The sequence below is a fragment of the Hyperoodon ampullatus genome (assembly GCF_949752795.1).
Source record: "Hyperoodon ampullatus genome assembly, chromosome: 11".
Taxonomy (NCBI): domain Eukaryota; kingdom Metazoa; phylum Chordata; class Mammalia; order Artiodactyla; family Ziphiidae; genus Hyperoodon; species Hyperoodon ampullatus.
The window spans coordinates 38,333,145-38,348,986 of NC_136924.1; the positions used below are offsets into that span (position 1 = coordinate 38,333,145).

At 48.5% G+C, this 15,842-nt stretch overlaps 3 protein-coding genes across 4 annotated transcripts; 2 read left to right on the forward strand and 1 right to left on the reverse strand.

Annotated features, from left to right (window-relative positions):
- Positions 1–725: 725 nt before the first annotated feature.
- Positions 726–2,379, forward strand: PHETA2 (PH domain containing endocytic trafficking adaptor 2; the record flags this gene model as incomplete). Its single annotated transcript, XM_079714151.1, has 2 exons — positions 726–776; positions 1,586–2,379. The coding sequence occupies exon 2, from the start codon at positions 1,591–1,593 to the stop codon at positions 2,377–2,379; it is 789 nt and encodes a 262-aa protein (XP_079570277.1). The 5' UTR covers positions 726–776; positions 1,586–1,590.
- Positions 2,380–4,317: 1,938 nt separating this feature from the next.
- SMDT1 (single-pass membrane protein with aspartate rich tail 1) lies at positions 4,318–7,453 on the forward strand. The gene is made up of 3 exons (XM_079715421.1): positions 4,318–4,534; positions 6,003–6,143; positions 7,212–7,453. The coding sequence occupies exons 1-2, from the start codon at positions 4,349–4,351 to the stop codon at positions 6,138–6,140; spliced, it is 324 nt and encodes a 107-aa protein (XP_079571547.1). The 5' UTR covers positions 4,318–4,348; the 3' UTR covers positions 6,141–6,143; positions 7,212–7,453.
- Positions 7,454–8,913: 1,460 nt separating this feature from the next.
- On the reverse strand, positions 8,914–15,760 carry NDUFA6 (NADH:ubiquinone oxidoreductase subunit A6). Of its 2 annotated transcripts, XM_079715917.1 has the most exons (4): positions 15,596–15,760; positions 13,272–13,316; positions 9,840–9,955; positions 8,914–9,119 (listed from the first exon to the last, which is right to left on the reverse strand). In XM_079715917.1, the coding sequence occupies exons 1-4, from the start codon at positions 15,732–15,734 to the stop codon at positions 8,988–8,990; spliced, it is 432 nt and encodes a 143-aa protein (XP_079572043.1). In that variant the 5' UTR covers positions 15,735–15,760; the 3' UTR covers positions 8,914–8,987. The 2 variants fall into 2 exon arrangements, with proteins under 2 accessions (XP_079572043.1, XP_079572044.1); XM_079715918.1 differs by lacking the exon at positions 13,272–13,316.
- Positions 15,761–15,842: the final 82 nt, after the last annotated feature.

The following is a 15,842-nucleotide window of genomic DNA, read 5'->3' on the forward strand; positions in this document are numbered from 1 at the left end:
CTTGTCAAGACCGGTCCTTACGTTATTTATTATTTAATTAATTTTAAAATTCACTAATTATTATTTATTTTTGTCTTTTTTTTACAGCGTGTCTCCCTCGCTGAAATGTAGGCTCCAGGAGGGAGGGACTTTATTTTGTCCACTGTTGTAGTCACAGTTATTTTAACAAATAGTTTCAGAGGGCTTTCCCAAGCCCTGCAAGGGGCTGGATATTGGGGGTTACACTGGGAGACATTCTGGGGCTGGGGACAGCGGTGTAAACACAAAGGAGATCATTGCGGGATGAAAACAGAAGTGAGGGATGTGCTGGTTGGGTCACCTTAGATCAGACCACCTTCGTGTTCAGGACCACCTTAGATATAATGATCAGGACAGGCCTCTCAGATTAGCTTAAAGACCACAAATAAACTGTGACAAGTGCTAGAAGGGAAAAGCAAGAAGCAAGCTATGAGGGACTTTAACGCTGACCTAGCATTAGAGGGCAGGGCAGTGAGGTCTGAAGAGTGATGATCGGGACAATGGGACTCAGCTCCTTAAGTTGCTCATAAGCGCGGGGCCTGGGTGGTCCCGTAATGGGGGGGTGGTCAGGGAAAGCTTCCTGGAGGAGGCGGTGGTTTCATTTGTCCCCAAAGCCTGAGTAGGAGTTTTCATCCCTTAGGATGGGTTGACTGGGTTTGAGAATTCTTTTGCAGGTGCCCCGGAAACCACGTGGTCAACGGGCTGAGCTGTGTGGCCAGACAAGAGAGGCCCCTGCCCCTGCCCAGTGAGCTCTGCTGGTAAGTGGGTCACTGCTAAGACTTGCCCCCAAAGGGTGGGAGGGAATCAGGAGACCAAGCTCCGCTTCTCACTGGCCATGTGACCGTGGGCAGTTCACCTTCACTGTCCTGACCTCAGTTTTCTGCGAGTCAGGAGGACAGTTGGATGAGATGCCACTTGTGACCTGGGGGGCACCAGCGTTCAGTGGTTGAGGTTGATCCTACTCAGCCATGCCCTGTGTTTGTACTTCGCTCTTATTTACTGAGCAGGTCCCTGTCCGAACCCACACTGATGGAGGAATGAGGCAGGCCTGCCCCACTCCAGCCCTATCTGGCCCTGAAGGCTACTAAAGGACAGCTGTGCCATTAACAAATGAGAGGCCAGCAGGGGTGCACAGGGGTCACAGAAACCCTGGATGTTTGGCTTCAGGGTTGGAGCTAAGGGGCCCTCAGATTAGGGGATGGTTTAAGCACAATGGTTTTTATGAGTTTGGGGTCCACTTCAGCTCAGCTGATGCCTTTTCCTTTGGGTTTTAAACAGCTGTGTCAAAGCCCTGCCATACTTCCTGGTCTGATACAATCACATTATCCTTTTCTCTGAGTCCTCTGATGTCCAGTTTTTTGCATGATCCTCACAATAGCCCTTTGAGAGAAAAGGCAGGGGAGACTAGCCCATTTCACAGATGAAGACACTGAGAGCCTCAGGGCACAGCAAGTGAGAAGAGCCCACAGGCCTGGGGCCCAGGTCTTTCCAGAGCCAGTGCTCTTTTTCCCACAGGGGCACAAGGGCTGCCTCCCTCTGATCTGTGTCCACCTCTCTCACCTCACAGTTCTTATGCGAGCCATGAAGCTGAACGAGAGGAGTGTGGCCCACTACGCCCTGAGCGACTCCCCAGCAGACCACGCAGGCTTCCTGCGCACTTGGGGGGGCGCAGGGACTCCACCCACCCCCAGTGGCACTGGCCGAAGGTGCTGGTTTGTCCTTAAAGGCAACCTGCTGTTCTCCTTTGACAGTCGAGAGGGCCGGGCCCCCCTGAGCCTAGTGGTGCTGGAGGGCTGCACAGTGGAGTTGGCCGAGGCTCCCGTGCCTGAAGAGTTTGCCTTTGCCATCCGCTTTGATGCCCCTGGAGTGCGCCCACACCTGCTCGCGGCAGATGGGCCAGCGGCCCAGGAGGCCTGGGTGAAGGCACTGTCCAGGGCAAGCTTTGGCTACATGCGCCTGGTGGTGCGTGAGCTGGAGAGCCAGTTGCGTGATGCCCGCCACAGCCTGGACCTGCATCGCCACTCATCCTGGAAGGCCATTCCCAGCCGCTGTAAGCCCCAGGCTCCTGACCACTGGTCTCCTGGCCTGGAGAACGGTCACTCCCTCTCCAGAGATTGCAGCCCTATGGCCTTGGTGGAAGAAGGGGGCAGCAGGCCAGTAGGGCGGGGCTTGGCCGAATGGGAGTTTCAGGGCCCTGCCAGCCTCCTCCTAGGCAGGGGGCAGAGCCCCGTGTTCCCTGAGACCTCCTGCTTCTCTACTCTACATGACTGGTATGGCCAGGAGATTATGGAGCTGAGGCGGGCGTGGCTGCAGAGTGCCCAGGGGAGCCAGCCAGAATGTGAGGAACGGGATAGGCCCTGAGCCTGGGCCCTTCGGGTTCAGCCCTTGTCCTGCTGGTCAGGACACCAGTGCCAGTGCTTTTTCAAGAGTTTAATGTTTACTGGTTTCTGAAGTTGCTGTTGGATGTGAGTTCTCCCCCTCCTGCTTTTTAGGCTTGCTTCAGGTTACAGATCCACCCTCACGCCTAGAGGGGACTGAGGAATCATTAACTTTCAACCCCTTTATTTCCTGAGGGCCAGAGAGGAGAGGTGGCTTGCTCAGCAGCCACAGACCTAGGTCTCCTGACTGCCCCTCTCTTAGGGGATATTAATGAAATGGAGGAAGTGGGGAATATTACATGACCACAGGCCGCTCTGCCTTTCACCTACACACGATTCTACAGACACAATTTCCAACATGGGGAATCTTGTATAAATACCAGAAGTTGGCTGCAGTGTTGGCTTGAGGGACTGATATTGTCAGAAAAAGTGGATTTACTGTGTTATGGGGTTTCTGGGGCCCGGCTCACTCTGAGTGATGAGAAGATTGGGCATGGGACCCCCACTCTGCAATTTGGACAGGACCCTTTGGAGGGAGAGGGCACTTAGCCAGTCAAGAGGGATTTATCCTGCTCTGAAAGTGTTAGGGCCCCATCTTCTTTCCCTGGCTGCCCTGTCAACAGACAGTGCTTGGTCGTTGCCCCAGGAGGGCCAGTAGCTTTTATATGTCAGCAGAAATCCTTCCTGTACTCTGTCCTCAGCTGCCAAGTGGGAAGCTGAAGTGGGGAGGCAGTGAGGCTCCCTGGGAAAGCCAGTTTCTTCCTTTGGTTTTCAGTCCTGGGCATCTAGGAGCTTGGGCACAGGCTTCCTGGCACGCTGTGATAAACTCCTCTCTCTTGGCTGGACTCCCAGAGAGATGCTCCTGATCCTGAAACCCCCTAGGAACTCGTGCACAGTCTTGTTCGGCACCCAGTGTGTACCTGCCAAGATCCTCTTGTTCCTACTCTCTCACCAGCATGGCGCCAAGCATTTGCTTTATCGATTGTTCTGAGAGGAAAAGTGGCTGGTTGGACAGAGCCAGAGGCCAGATCAGCCTGATAGCCTAGGGGTGTAGTGGCAGTGGCTGGATGGAAGATGCAGAGCCTGGTCCAGTCATCCCCCTCCTCCAATATACACAATCTCCCCCTTAGCCTCTCTCCCTTATTGGGGCCTTGGACAGCCTGAGCTAGAGGCTTCGGCTCAGAGCCTCTTAAGTCCAGGAGGCTGACATGCCATCCAGGGTCCTGAACCAGTTCCTAGGAAGCCAGGCCTGTTTCCCAAGATGAGGGGCCACCTTCCCAGCCTTGTATGGGAGCGCCACAGCTCCGATGCATCTTGTTTTATACACAGACACTACGGGCTTTTTGTTATCTTGCTTATTGTTACAGTGCTTTTTATACGATTAAAACATTATGTTTTTTTATTACTTATTTTGGCTCGTTTACTTTCGCAATCACCTGGACAGTTTGTGTGAAAGCCCCCATTTCCCCCCTTTTCAGATATATTTTCCATTTAGCTATACATAACATATACCTTGGCATGAAATAAAATTCCAAAATCATTCAAGTAGCACGAGTAACAAATTTGGATTTTTAAATTGTTAAAAAAAATACAATAGTTTGAAGTTCAATTAAAGTGGTTTCTCATTTCAACAGCCCCCTGCTCTGCCACGCCCAGGCGGTCCTGGGTGCGGCAACAATGACAGAAATCTGAAGGCTTCACAAGGACAACTCCACTCAGGTGGCCCCGCCCACCAGGCCCGGAATGAGGGGTGTACCGGGCCCTTGGCGTCATCCTCCTGACGTCACCATGTCGGGCCGCAACAGGCACTAGGCGCATTGCGCAAGTCTGTGAGCTGGACCTCTCGTCTGATCCCTAAAGCCTCGCGAGGCTTCGGCCGCCGTTCTTCCCGAGGGCGGCAGGGGGGCCGGGAGGTGGGGTGCAGGTGCCCGGACGAGGGGGGCAGCTGGGAGATGGCGTCCGGAGCGGGTCGCTGGCTGGCGCTGGCACCCGTCGGATCTGGGGCTTTCCGGAGCGGGCTGAGCCTGGGGAAAGGTGGCGATGTCTCCACCGGACGGGGCGGCTTATTTCGGAGTCTGGTACCATCGAGGTCAGTCATCGTTACTCGCAGCGGCGCCATTTTGCCCAAACCGGTGAAAGTGAGTGTCTGCCTGGAGGCGGGGCAAAGGGGCCGAGGACAGTCATTGTGGGGAGTGTGTGCGGGCTCACGCTGATTGATAGGAGCAAAGGCCAGTCGAACGACCGCCTTAGACCGGAAGACGGATCAAGGACAAAGTTTTGCGCTAATGCGCTGCTAATTTTGACAAATGGGAGGAAATGGTCGGGTTAGATCCGGGAGTTGAGCAGGGTTCGTGGAGACAGAAGAAGATGGGGGGCAAGAGCGGAGAAAGACGGCACTTTGCACTAGCTCATCGTGAGGAGTGCGGTGCCCTGGCTCTCCGGAGCCACAAGACTCCGCTTTATGCGTCCAGTATAGACAAGTCATGTAACCTCTACCATAGAGTTGATGGGAGGAAAAACGAATTGTGGAATGACTTTGTAAATAAAGGGTAAGTGGGACAGACCTTATCTTTTTGCGAGTTTTGACCTAGTATTTAATTTCATGTGATTGGGTGTGCAGAGAATTATTACTATCAGTGTTTTTACTAATGAAGAATCAGGGGCCAGACTAGTGAAGCCAGTGTCCAAAGCTAGCAGCTGACTTAGGTTCCGGAATTCAGATTTCCTGCTGGTACAACTCCCACCAGATCCTATTTTTTCCCACCACTGAGTGTTATCACACGCCCTCAGTACCCTTGGAGTTTTCTCAGTAAAACAGGAACAGTCCCTTATACCAAGTAAGTTTGCTTTTTGACTCCAGCGCTGTGTGAGAGTTACAAAACATTCTTTTAAAGCTAGTCTGGCCGACGCAAGGTCACACAAGGTGAGTTCAGGGCTGTTTCACAGCAGGAAGCACGGTCACGTTGGGGAAGAGATGCCTTTAAAGAGGCACAACTGAAGAGGAAAAAAAAAAAACAACTTTTTTTTGAAACTCCGTAGGAAGATATGAGAGGAAATGTTGAAATTTTACTGAAACTCCGCCAGTCCATTTAAATAGCTAGTCTTTTAATATAAAGACATGCTCAATTTTCAAAACATATTTCTAAAATTTAATGTAGTGAAATCAGATTTCTCAGGCATCAGGGAACCAGTTAAAGAACTGTAGAATATCCCTTCACTGTACATGTTCATTTTTTTGTAATCTATTTTCATGTATTTAGTAGTTTATTCAAGGAGAGCTGAACTCTATTCGCTAGTCCAGCTTGTAGTACTTTCTCACCTGTTTATGAGTATCTGCAAGTAATTAATAGGTTGTGCCCTAACTTTTAGATGTCTGTGAGTGCCTTGTGCTTCTCTTTCCAGTGTACAGTTTGATGGCCATAAAATCACTTTATCTCTTCTTGTAATTTTTTTTCTTGATCTGAACTTTTCCAAGGACTTTAAAATCAAGTTGCTTATGATGGATCTCAGGTCCACAGGAGGGAATGCCCCCGAGAGGGCCAGGCCTTCTGTGGTCCTACTAGAGTGGGCTCTGGCGCTCACAGCCACCACTTTGACCCTCTGCAGATGTCCTTCGGCCTTCTCCGTGTGTTCTCCATTGTGATCCCCTTTCTCTATGTCGGGACGCTAATTAGCAAGAACTTTGCTGCTCTACTTGAGGAGCATGATATTTTTGTTCCAGAGGATGATGATGATGACGACTAATAGGTAAGACTTGCTTTTGATGCAACTGTGATGCAGTTTGGCTTGGTAGCAGAATCTGGACATTCGAAGCAGAAGCACAGTCTTTTAATGCATTGACTGTCTTGGTGACTAATGTTTTTATGTCACCTTCTCCCTATGCTGGATGAAGGAAACTATCTTATTGACTTATAAATTCACTGGCGTCTCTTCCAACCAGGTTGGATCCCAGCCAGCCTTTTCTATTTGCCCTTTCATGTACACTCAATTTTCTCAACCCACAAATTTTCTTGACAATTTAATATGCCTTACACACCCACCACAAACAACTTCATTTCACCAGCTCCACATTGAAATTTAGAAACTGCAGGCCCTCATCAGTGAGCTCTGGTTACCAAGCTCTGCACCAGCACAGCCTGTACACAGGCACTGCCGCCTGGTTCATACACTGCTCACAAACCCCTCCCCTGTGCCAGTTCCATTCAGCTTTCTTGTGCTGACTTCCTGTGCCCTAGTATGTGCTGACTGGCTGCATTACTGTTATAAACAAGGACCCTCCTGACTCTTTAGTCTGGCATTTAAGGCTTGTGATGATCTGGTCACACCTGTTCTTCCAGCCTTATCTTCCACATTCCCAACCACATACCTATCCCCAATATTCACTATCTCTTGAGTTACTCTCTCTCTTACCCACTCCCAGTGACCCATTATTCCTCCCAGTTGAAAGATTATTTCCCACTGCTCTCATTTCCACCAATTCTTCATTATCTTTGATGAAGTCTTTCCTCCATTTGAAAGTGACTGCTCCGTCTCCTGACCAGTACCTCTTGTGACAGTCAGTATTATATGCTTAAGATATACCCTAAACTCTACTTGACCATATTCTTGCTGTAGGGAACATGTCTTTTTATACCTTCAGGCCCCCAGTGCCCGGTCTCTGGTGAATGTTCAGTATATATATGAATGAATAATTGAACGTACTCAAAACTGCCTATCTCCTGCCGTGTTTGGTAGAACCACTCTATGGAATTCTTTCGGTATATGGTAAGAGGACGGCTCTGTCACCCAACTGACTGCTGCTTTCCTTTCTTGCAGGGCATGGAGAAGTACAGAAAGGAGAAAGCCCTAACTTAAGAAATGGTGATGCTCGCAGCCTCTCCTCCTTCCCTATCAGCAGATGGGCCCAGGGAAAGCCCTCAGCCTCCCAACCCCCGTGAAGCCTCCTGCATGGTCTGTGACCATAGCTTAGATCCCCAGGCTCCAGGAGGTTCCTGGAGATGTGCTGTCCACTGAGCATAATCAAATTACGAATAAACATAATAAACAGCAGCTCTGTATGACTGAGTGATGGCTGAAGTTTCTCAATACAAGTAGGCTCTAGTTGCAGTTTCTTCACCCTGCTGTCCTATCTCTATCAGCTGAACAAATAGGTCTGATTTACAACGCAGGGCCTCCAGGCCCCTATGGATCCACAAGGTAACCATGGGGACCTGGGACCAATTTTCATTATTTACAAAAGCCCAACAGCTGCACAGGCTAACTGAAGGGTCAAGCTTTTGTGTTGAGTAACACTGGCTAGTTATCCCATGCAATCAGAAGAAGCTTTGTTTAAAACTCCTTGAGAAATACCACTTTTTAGAATTCTTTCAAAACTTGGATTCCTTAGATGAAAAAATAATAAAGGGCAAGAGAAAAACAAATACCGTATGCTAACACATATATGTGGACTCATAAAAAAAAATGGTCATAAAGAACCTAGGGGTAAGATGGGAATAAAGACACAGACGTACTAGAGAATGGACTTGAGGATACGGGGGAAGGGGAAGGGTAAGCTGGGACGAAGTGAGAGAGTGGCATGGACACAAACGTAAAATAGATAGCTAGTGGGAAGCAGCCGCGTAGCACAGAGAGATCAGCTCGGTGCTTTGTGACCACCTAGAGGGGTGGGATAGGGAGGGAGACACGAGGGAAGAGATATGGGGATATATGTATAACTGATTCACTTTGTTATAAAGCAGAAACTAACACACCATTGTAAAGCAATCATACTCCAATAAAGATGTTAAAAACAACAACAAAAAAAATAAGGGGGTGCTGAAAAATCTGGGAATCCTCAGGGCGACTGTACCTATAGATACTGAACCCCCTTCTCCAGCATTTAGACTATCCAGGGAAGGCACAGAGAAGACTACCATCCAAAGCAAACAGAGATCAGGTCTTTAACCTGGGTCAAGATTTATTCTCATCGCTAGAGCTACACTCCATTTGCAAAGGGAATACTTCTGTGCGTGCACTGAACAGCTGGGTCCCTAGCAGGATGCCTGATTGACAAGGAAGTTAATTTCATCTTAAGGACCAGTGCTTGTTGCAGATAGGGGGTTAGGCCTCTGAGCAGCCAATTTCTTCAGGGAAACCCAGGGAAAAATAGCCCAGCTTGTCAACTCTACTTCTGGGCCTCTTAGTGCTGCTCAGATCCTCCTCCAATAGCAAGAGCTGGCTAATTTTGGATAATCTGTGCCATTACACCAAAATATCCAATCCTGGGGGCTGCAGAAACACAGCTAAGTTAACAAAGCCATCCAGCATCACACCCAGAACAGCAGTTTCTGAGCAGATGGCCTCACCATTCCTGTTTACCAACATGCAAGGCTCTGAGAAAAGAGAATCTAACTTACTGGAAACACCACACTTCAGGAGACAGGAAAGAACAGGTGGTGTGTTCAACTTGTTCAGACAAAAAGCGAGACTGCAGAAGTAGAGCTGCTCATTGGTTCACCAATGGAAATCTATCATGAAATGACCATCATATATTGAGTTTATTTGTGCTCTAAAATATTTAAATATCAACATGCACTTTTCCATTGAGTGATTTCACGGGTCGTGCCCAACATAGAACTTGGACAGGAAATCCTTTGGCCTTGGTGCTTCTGTTTCATGGAAAAACCGCATAACGTGTGTCCGCTGCTTCCACACTTTAATTGTTTCTTCCAGTTCCATCTTTCCCTGCACAAGTGAGGGGAGAGGTCTTCAGTCAGAGTGGTTGAGTGGAAGGAATACAACAATGAAGGCCAGGACTCGATTCTCTGCTCTGGCACTGACTTGCTGAGTGACCTTGGGCAAGTAACATACTGTGTCTAGACCATACTTTCTGCATCTGGAAAATGAGGTGGTTGGACTAAGTAATTCTGAGACCTTTCAAATACTCCTTAACTCTCTGGCTGACTGGTTCCAAGAAGAGACTTCAGGTTACCAGGCCTCTGCCCCGACTGCCCAACTTGACTGGCTTAATCTACATTCCTGCTTAACATTCTTTCCGTGTTATTTACTGGCCCATATGCTGAAGTTGCCACTGATGCTAATGAGACGGACCAGAGAGACAGAATCAGGCGCAGGATCTGACTCCATGGCCTGCTCTTCCGGCTGAAAACTGGCAACCAGGTGAAGCAGTAACTTCCGGGGATGAGGTTCAAGAAGAGTTCAAACTTTCCTCTGTCTGTTTTTAGTTTTAAAATGTAAGCCCCAGTGGATTTTCCCCTGAATAATCTTATAATCTATTTAACCAGGTGAGAACCTCCAAGTTGAACTATTCCTTTGAAACACTATGTAACAGTTGCTGACCTAGTTGTTGCTTTTAAACTTGGAGATAAAATGTTCATCTGAGAAGACTGAGAAGCTCTGGACAAGCTGGCTCCTCTTTAAAATCAGTCAGGGAGAGTTAGTTACCTTAATCACCAGAAGATCAACCACCCTGGGGTCTATGATGTGGGCATTCTTCATAAACATTTCTCGGACTTTATCCCGTCCCTGTTTCACAGAGATGTCTAGCTGGAATAAATGCACTAAAGAGAAAACATGATTCAGGGTAGAGATGGTTAAAACGTGTTTTTAAAAGAACTGAGTCAACGGCTAGTCATTGAACACATAGGTTGCCCATTCATTCCATTCACCAAATACTAGCCTGACCTTAAGCTAGGTGCTTGAGGATGTGAGGAAGCGTGAGATATGGCACTTGCTCTCAAAGAGCGTAAATCTGTTTGGGGCAACAAGCCCCCTGCATTTGAAGAGGCAGCATAGCACAGTTCAAGAGCATGAACAACCTGGGTTCAAATCCCAGCTCTGTCACTTATCAGCTATATGATTCTGTGTATGTTCACTTCTCTGTGCCTGAGTGTATTTATTTGTGAGTGAAGTAAGGACGACAACAGCACATGTAACTACAGAGCTGTTGTGAGGATTCTATGAGCGAACAGTGCCTGGCATGGAATAAGCTCTCAATAAATGTTAGCATTATTATTACATGGAACTGACAAAAGATGACATGGTTGAAATTAATGTACAGTGATATGGTGTAGGTTTGTGCACCATGCAAACTTAAGAGTCGAGGGAGACTGCTGCGGGTGCAGGTGGGGAAAGGCATCAATCCAGCAAACGATTACTACCACATTAGGTTACCTGGAGGAAAGAGAGGAGTTTAAGATGTAGCTCCTGCTCTCAAATCCATGAGTGCCAATATTAAAATCATAATATTCAGCAATCCCTGATTAAGTGCTAAAATAGTGGCACAGACTCAGTGACCTGGGAGTTTGACAAGGCATACAGATGTCCTTTGAAAATTAGGTGTTTTTTATTCTCATCCTCTGGCAGTTGGCCTTCAGTGGATTTGCTGATGGCAAGGACATGAACAGGGCCTTGTGTGGTAGGTGGAATAAGGACAGAAGAGAGGAGCACACGAGGCTCAGGGGACAGCATAACCAAGGCTCACAGGCTAGAATGAGCACTGTGGTTGAGGAGGGCAGTGGGCTCACTTGGTGAGGATACCCTGTGGTGTGGCCATTCCTGTGACAGGTCCACTCTCGTCTATGGAACTATCACAACCAGCTCTGAAAACCATGAGGGCTATCTAGTGACTGAATTAACCAACAACAAAGTTTGAATCTTTAATTATACTCATAACTTAGTGATGGCAATAGAAAAATAAAGCTTCTGCTGAGGGAGAGATCATGCCAGGCTGATTCAACCAAAGAATAAGCAATAGCAGAAACCTAGTAGGAGAAGCTGCATCCCAGCTTTGTAGCTAAGTGTTAACAGAGAAGACAGGATCACATGAGAGAGAACTCAGTATCCAGTGGTGTGCTGGAGCAGGCTGCCGTGGTGAGCCAACTGTACACATCTCTTCCCAGATCGGCCATCACTGACTTCACCTTGATAGCTTAAAATCAACCGTGGTGGGAATATTTACATCATTGAAAATGGTAAACACTATAAATCTAGATTTCCTGACAGAGAGTTAGCTGTTAAACACCACAGTATCACATGTGGAATTTTAGAAAAGAGCAAACAAAGGGACCGTAAGAAGACAGAGACACAAATGAATGCAAACTAATATGGATCCTGGAATTTAGAATCTTACCACTAGAGGACTGTGGGGACTTGCCTTAAGTCAGACTACTGGTCCCTGGCAAACATGGGCCTAGAATCCAGGTTGCTTATTGGTTTTTAATTTACAATTTTGTGCTCTTTTAAGGAAAGGAGTATGAGGAATCTTCCCCTGCTATCAGTGCTTACCTTTCCTGCGTTTCCATATTAGAATCCTGCCCAACCTTGGGAGAAAAAAGGTGCCTCTGTGCATACTGGGGGAGCTGGTGTCCACCTCCTCCCATTCCACAAGATCTCCTGAACCACACACCAGCGCACTGGGTGTATGAATCTTCTCCTCAGGAAAATATTCACAGGCACGAATGCAAAGTTTTGCCTACAATGTCAGTTCACGAATCCCTGAATGCCCATCCTCCCAGGTTAAGAATCCTTGTCTCTAAAGAGGCAAATTCATAGCTTTGTCCTAGTCATCCTTCTCCCACCTCAACCCCCTGGACACACCCCCTCCACCAGTGAGAAAGGCTGCAGGAAGGCAAACAGGAACAGCCTAAGCTATAGCCCACTGGACTGTTCTTTGGTCTAAATCAGTGGTTGTCAAACCAGTGACGATTTTTGCCCACCAGGACATTGGCAACATCTGGAGGCATTTTTGATGATCACAACCAGGGGGGAGAATGCTAATGGCATCACTGGGTGGAGGCCAGGGATGTTGCTAAACATCCCACAATGCACAGGACAGTCTCCACAGCAAAGAATTATCCAACACAAATGTCACTGTTGAGAAGCCCTGGTGTAAATCATTTCCAACTGTTCTTTCTCAACTCACAGATTCCTGGCTTAATCTTTGAATCCTGAATATTTTAATTTCGATTTGAAAAAATCTGAGAGGCACAAAAAGAAGGTATGGAAGTGCCCCTTTTGGATGAAGGTGACTTCCATAGTCTGTGTGTTTTCCTCAAGTTACTGTTAAGGCTTTTCTGAGTCAGGGAGGCTCTGACAGGTTAGGAAGGATGACACTGATATGGTCCTCAGCCGTCTGCTCCAATTCATTTTGGTAGCATTCATACCAAGTGCCGGGAGATCCTTAGATGGGAAGGCAGCATGGTGTGATGAAAAAAGAACATGGGATCTGGGGTCAAACAAGCTGGGTAAGGTCTCCACACCATCATGAACTAGGACCTTGCCTGGGGTACAGCCTCCTCAGTCTATTTCTTCACCTACAAGATAGGGAAGACAATAACCTCTTACCTAACTCCTTTACAGGAATGTGGCGAAAATCAAGTGACAACATCTTATAAACAGTAAAGCATCGATACAGATGTTAACTATTAAAAATTTCAGCACTTACTTCCCATACCTCTATTATATTTGGGGTTTTAATGATCTGGTTATATACGCCTATCTTCCTGACTAGACCATAAGACCCTGGAAGGCAGGGTTGTGTTTTAGTCACTTTCATATCTCTCTAGGCATCCAGTACTGACCCTGTAGTACAAGAGGTACCCAATGAAATGGAAATTAAACAAATGAGTAGTTTCTATAGAAAGTCTCCTGTTGTGTTGTAACCAGCAAGCAGCATGTAGTATTTCTTCAAAGGAGGGAATCCAAGGCAGTTTCGTTCTGTGCTCCCATGCGGAGGCAACCACCCAGGCAAATGGCACTCTGTTCCACAAGCGCGGCATAACTGGGTCCCGTGAGATTCAGGGAAAACTACAGCAGAAGCTGAGCCAAGTGTAACAGTTGGACAATCAGGGTCTGAAGTCTGGCTCTTCCACTTACTAATGGTGTGATGTGAGACAAGTTTATGTGCCTCAGTTTTCTCATCTGTAAGACAGGGAAATAATTAGAACCCACCCTAAAATGAGGCAATGTAAAGCATTTAGCATAGTGCTGGGCCACATGTATGCATTTCAATGAATGTTAGTTATTATCAATACTTTTACTTATTCCCAGTCCTTAGTTTGGATCCTCAGCTGGAATCCCCAGTGATGGATGTCATGACACCAGTGTACACACAGGCCTGAGCAAACGACAAGCTACAGATCACTGATCCTCCCCATTGACCCCCCGCCAACCTCCCCCTGCTCTACAGGCTCCTATAACCCCCTGCCTTCTCCTCTTCTCAGGACCCTTCTGACTGTGGGCTTATCTTCTCAAACAGTATTTGAGGGAAAGTCTCGGAGGGTGTTGATTTTGAATGAGCTAGATACCTGGGTTCTGTCCTCAACTCAGTCACTGATTTTTTTACCCTTTGCCAACTATTCTTTCTGCCATCTGGGTCTTGTTCCCCACCCCCTGCTCCTCCCTGCAACAAGAAAGCGTTCTTGGGCACTCATAGATGTATTCTGCTAGGCAAACCTGCTTTTAAACATCTGCATTTGAATACACCCTACACACACACACACACACACACACACACACACACACAAGCTACTGTCACTCCCCTAAGCCTATTATCCATCTGTCCCCTGAAGGCATGTGAATTTGTAGTCCCTGAACCCGCCCACAATCACTCTGGTTTCTCCCTCCCTTGTATCCTGTGGGTCTAAGTTATGGTCATGGGCAACCTCTCAAAAAGTCAGCTTGAGGACAAGTGACACTGGAGCTGACACAGCTCCCATACATTAAACAGCTGGGTTCTGCACGGAGAGTGAGCCCTACACGTGACAGTAACAATAATAACAAGACAGCAGTAGCAGCCAGCACTTAATGAGTGTCTAAGTATCAGACACTATCCTAAGCACTTTAGATGCATTCACCTATTCAACAGAGCAACTCTCTGAAGAAGATACTATATATTATCATTTTACAGATGAGAAAACTGAGGCATAGTGAGATGAAACAACTTGCTCACGGTCACACAGCTACTAAGGGGAAAGTGGAGGCAAGTCCATGTAACCACCCCATTTTACTGCTTCTCACACACAGACAAGGAAGTGGCACCCTAAGGGGTGCTATGGTGCTCCAGCTCACTTAAAAACACGATAAAACACACTAAATCAAATCAACAAAATTACCAAATATCGACAGCCCCTGACATCTGTACTGTCCTTGACAGTTCAGATGGGATTTTCCCCAAGTTTTCTTTCATCGGTTACACTGGGCAGCGCTGAGGGGGATGCCAAGATGAAAGAACAGTCTCTGAACCCGGGGAGCTTATATGTTAATCCTTCGGGTGAACAGATTGGTTCTCTGACATCTAAGCGAAGTCAGGGGTTCTGGGGGGGCAGGGGAAGGAGTTCCCAAGGAATACTAGGGGCCTGTGGAACTAGATAAAAAGACTTCGGAGGGCTTCCCTGGTGGCGCAGTGGTTGAGAGTCCGCCTGCCGATGCAGGGGACACGGGTTCGTGCCCCGGTCCGGGGGGATCCCACATGCCGCGGCGAAGCGGCTGGGCCCGTGAGCCATGGCCGCTGAGCCTGCGCGTCCGGAGCCTGTGCTCCGCAACGGGAGGGGCCACAGCAGTGAGGGGCCCGCGTACCAAAGGAAAAAAAAAAAAAAAGACTTCGGAGACTGGGGAGGGAGGCACCTCACCCGGAGGGGCTGGAAAAGACACCACTGTCTTACTGGATGACCCTGGGAAAGTCACTTCCCTGCTCCGGTTCTGCTTCTTTCTCTGTGGGGGATGTGGGAACCAGATGATCGCTCAAATCCCACCGCCCCTTTGTTTATATAACCTAATGGATGTCTGTAAACACATTCAGGAAGAGTTGACTCTGGGTTCCAGATCCACCAGGGGCTGGCTCTGGGCCTTGCGCGGATCACTTCGCCTCTAGGTGCCTCAGCTGCCTCACCTATAAAGTGAGCGTGTCACTGACAGTCCTTGCTCTCCCTCCCAGAGGTTCGGGAAGAATTCCGGGGGACAAAAGGGCAAGGGCGCCCTAGCAGCGCGGTTCCGACGCAAAGCACGAATGGTCTGACCCTGGCGCCGCCGCCGCCAGGTCAGGCCCACCAAGGCTCGTGTGACCCTCCTTCCCTGAAGCGCTCGGAATCACCTCTGCCCAAGCTGGTGACCTCGGCTCGGCCCGGCAGAAATGGGAGGCCGGGACGGCGGCGACCTTGGGCGGCTGCCTCCGGGGCCCCGCGTGCGCCGCTGCCTCTCACCAGTGTTCGGCACCTCCCGATACCAGGCGCGGTAGAGCTCGCGCACCCTCCGCTTGGCCTCGTTCATGTCCCGACTGAAAATGGGCTTCACCGAGATGCTGGCCGCAGCAGCAGCCCGGCTGAGGCCGCTCGCCGCCATCTTGCGAAAGAAACCACCTCCCAACTTCACCCCGTTTCAACCCTAAGTCCGGCCGAGGGACGAATCTTTTTTCTCATTGGCTAAAACTTAAAGTCCCGCCCCTAAACT

Coding starts and splice junctions, on each gene's coding strand:
- NDUFA6 (XM_079715917.1), bottom strand. CDS start 15,734: ATGGCGGCGAGCGGCCTCAGCCGGGCTGCTGCTGCGGCCAGCATCTCG. Junction 13,317..15,595: donor TCGGGAGGTGCCGAACACTG/GTGAGAGGCAGC, acceptor CCTGTCTTACAG/ATGAGAAAACTGAGGCACAT. Junction 9,120..9,839: donor TTGATCTTCTGGTGATTAAG/GTAACTAACTCT, acceptor TCACTTGTGCAG/GGAAAGATGGAACTGGAAGA.
- SMDT1 (XM_079715421.1), top strand. CDS start 4,349: ATGGCGTCCGGAGCGGGTCGCTGGCTGGCGCTGGCACCCGTCGGATCT. Junction 4,535..6,002: donor TTTTGCCCAAACCGGTGAAA/GTGAGTGTCTGC, acceptor GACCCTCTGCAG/ATGTCCTTCGGCCTTCTCCG.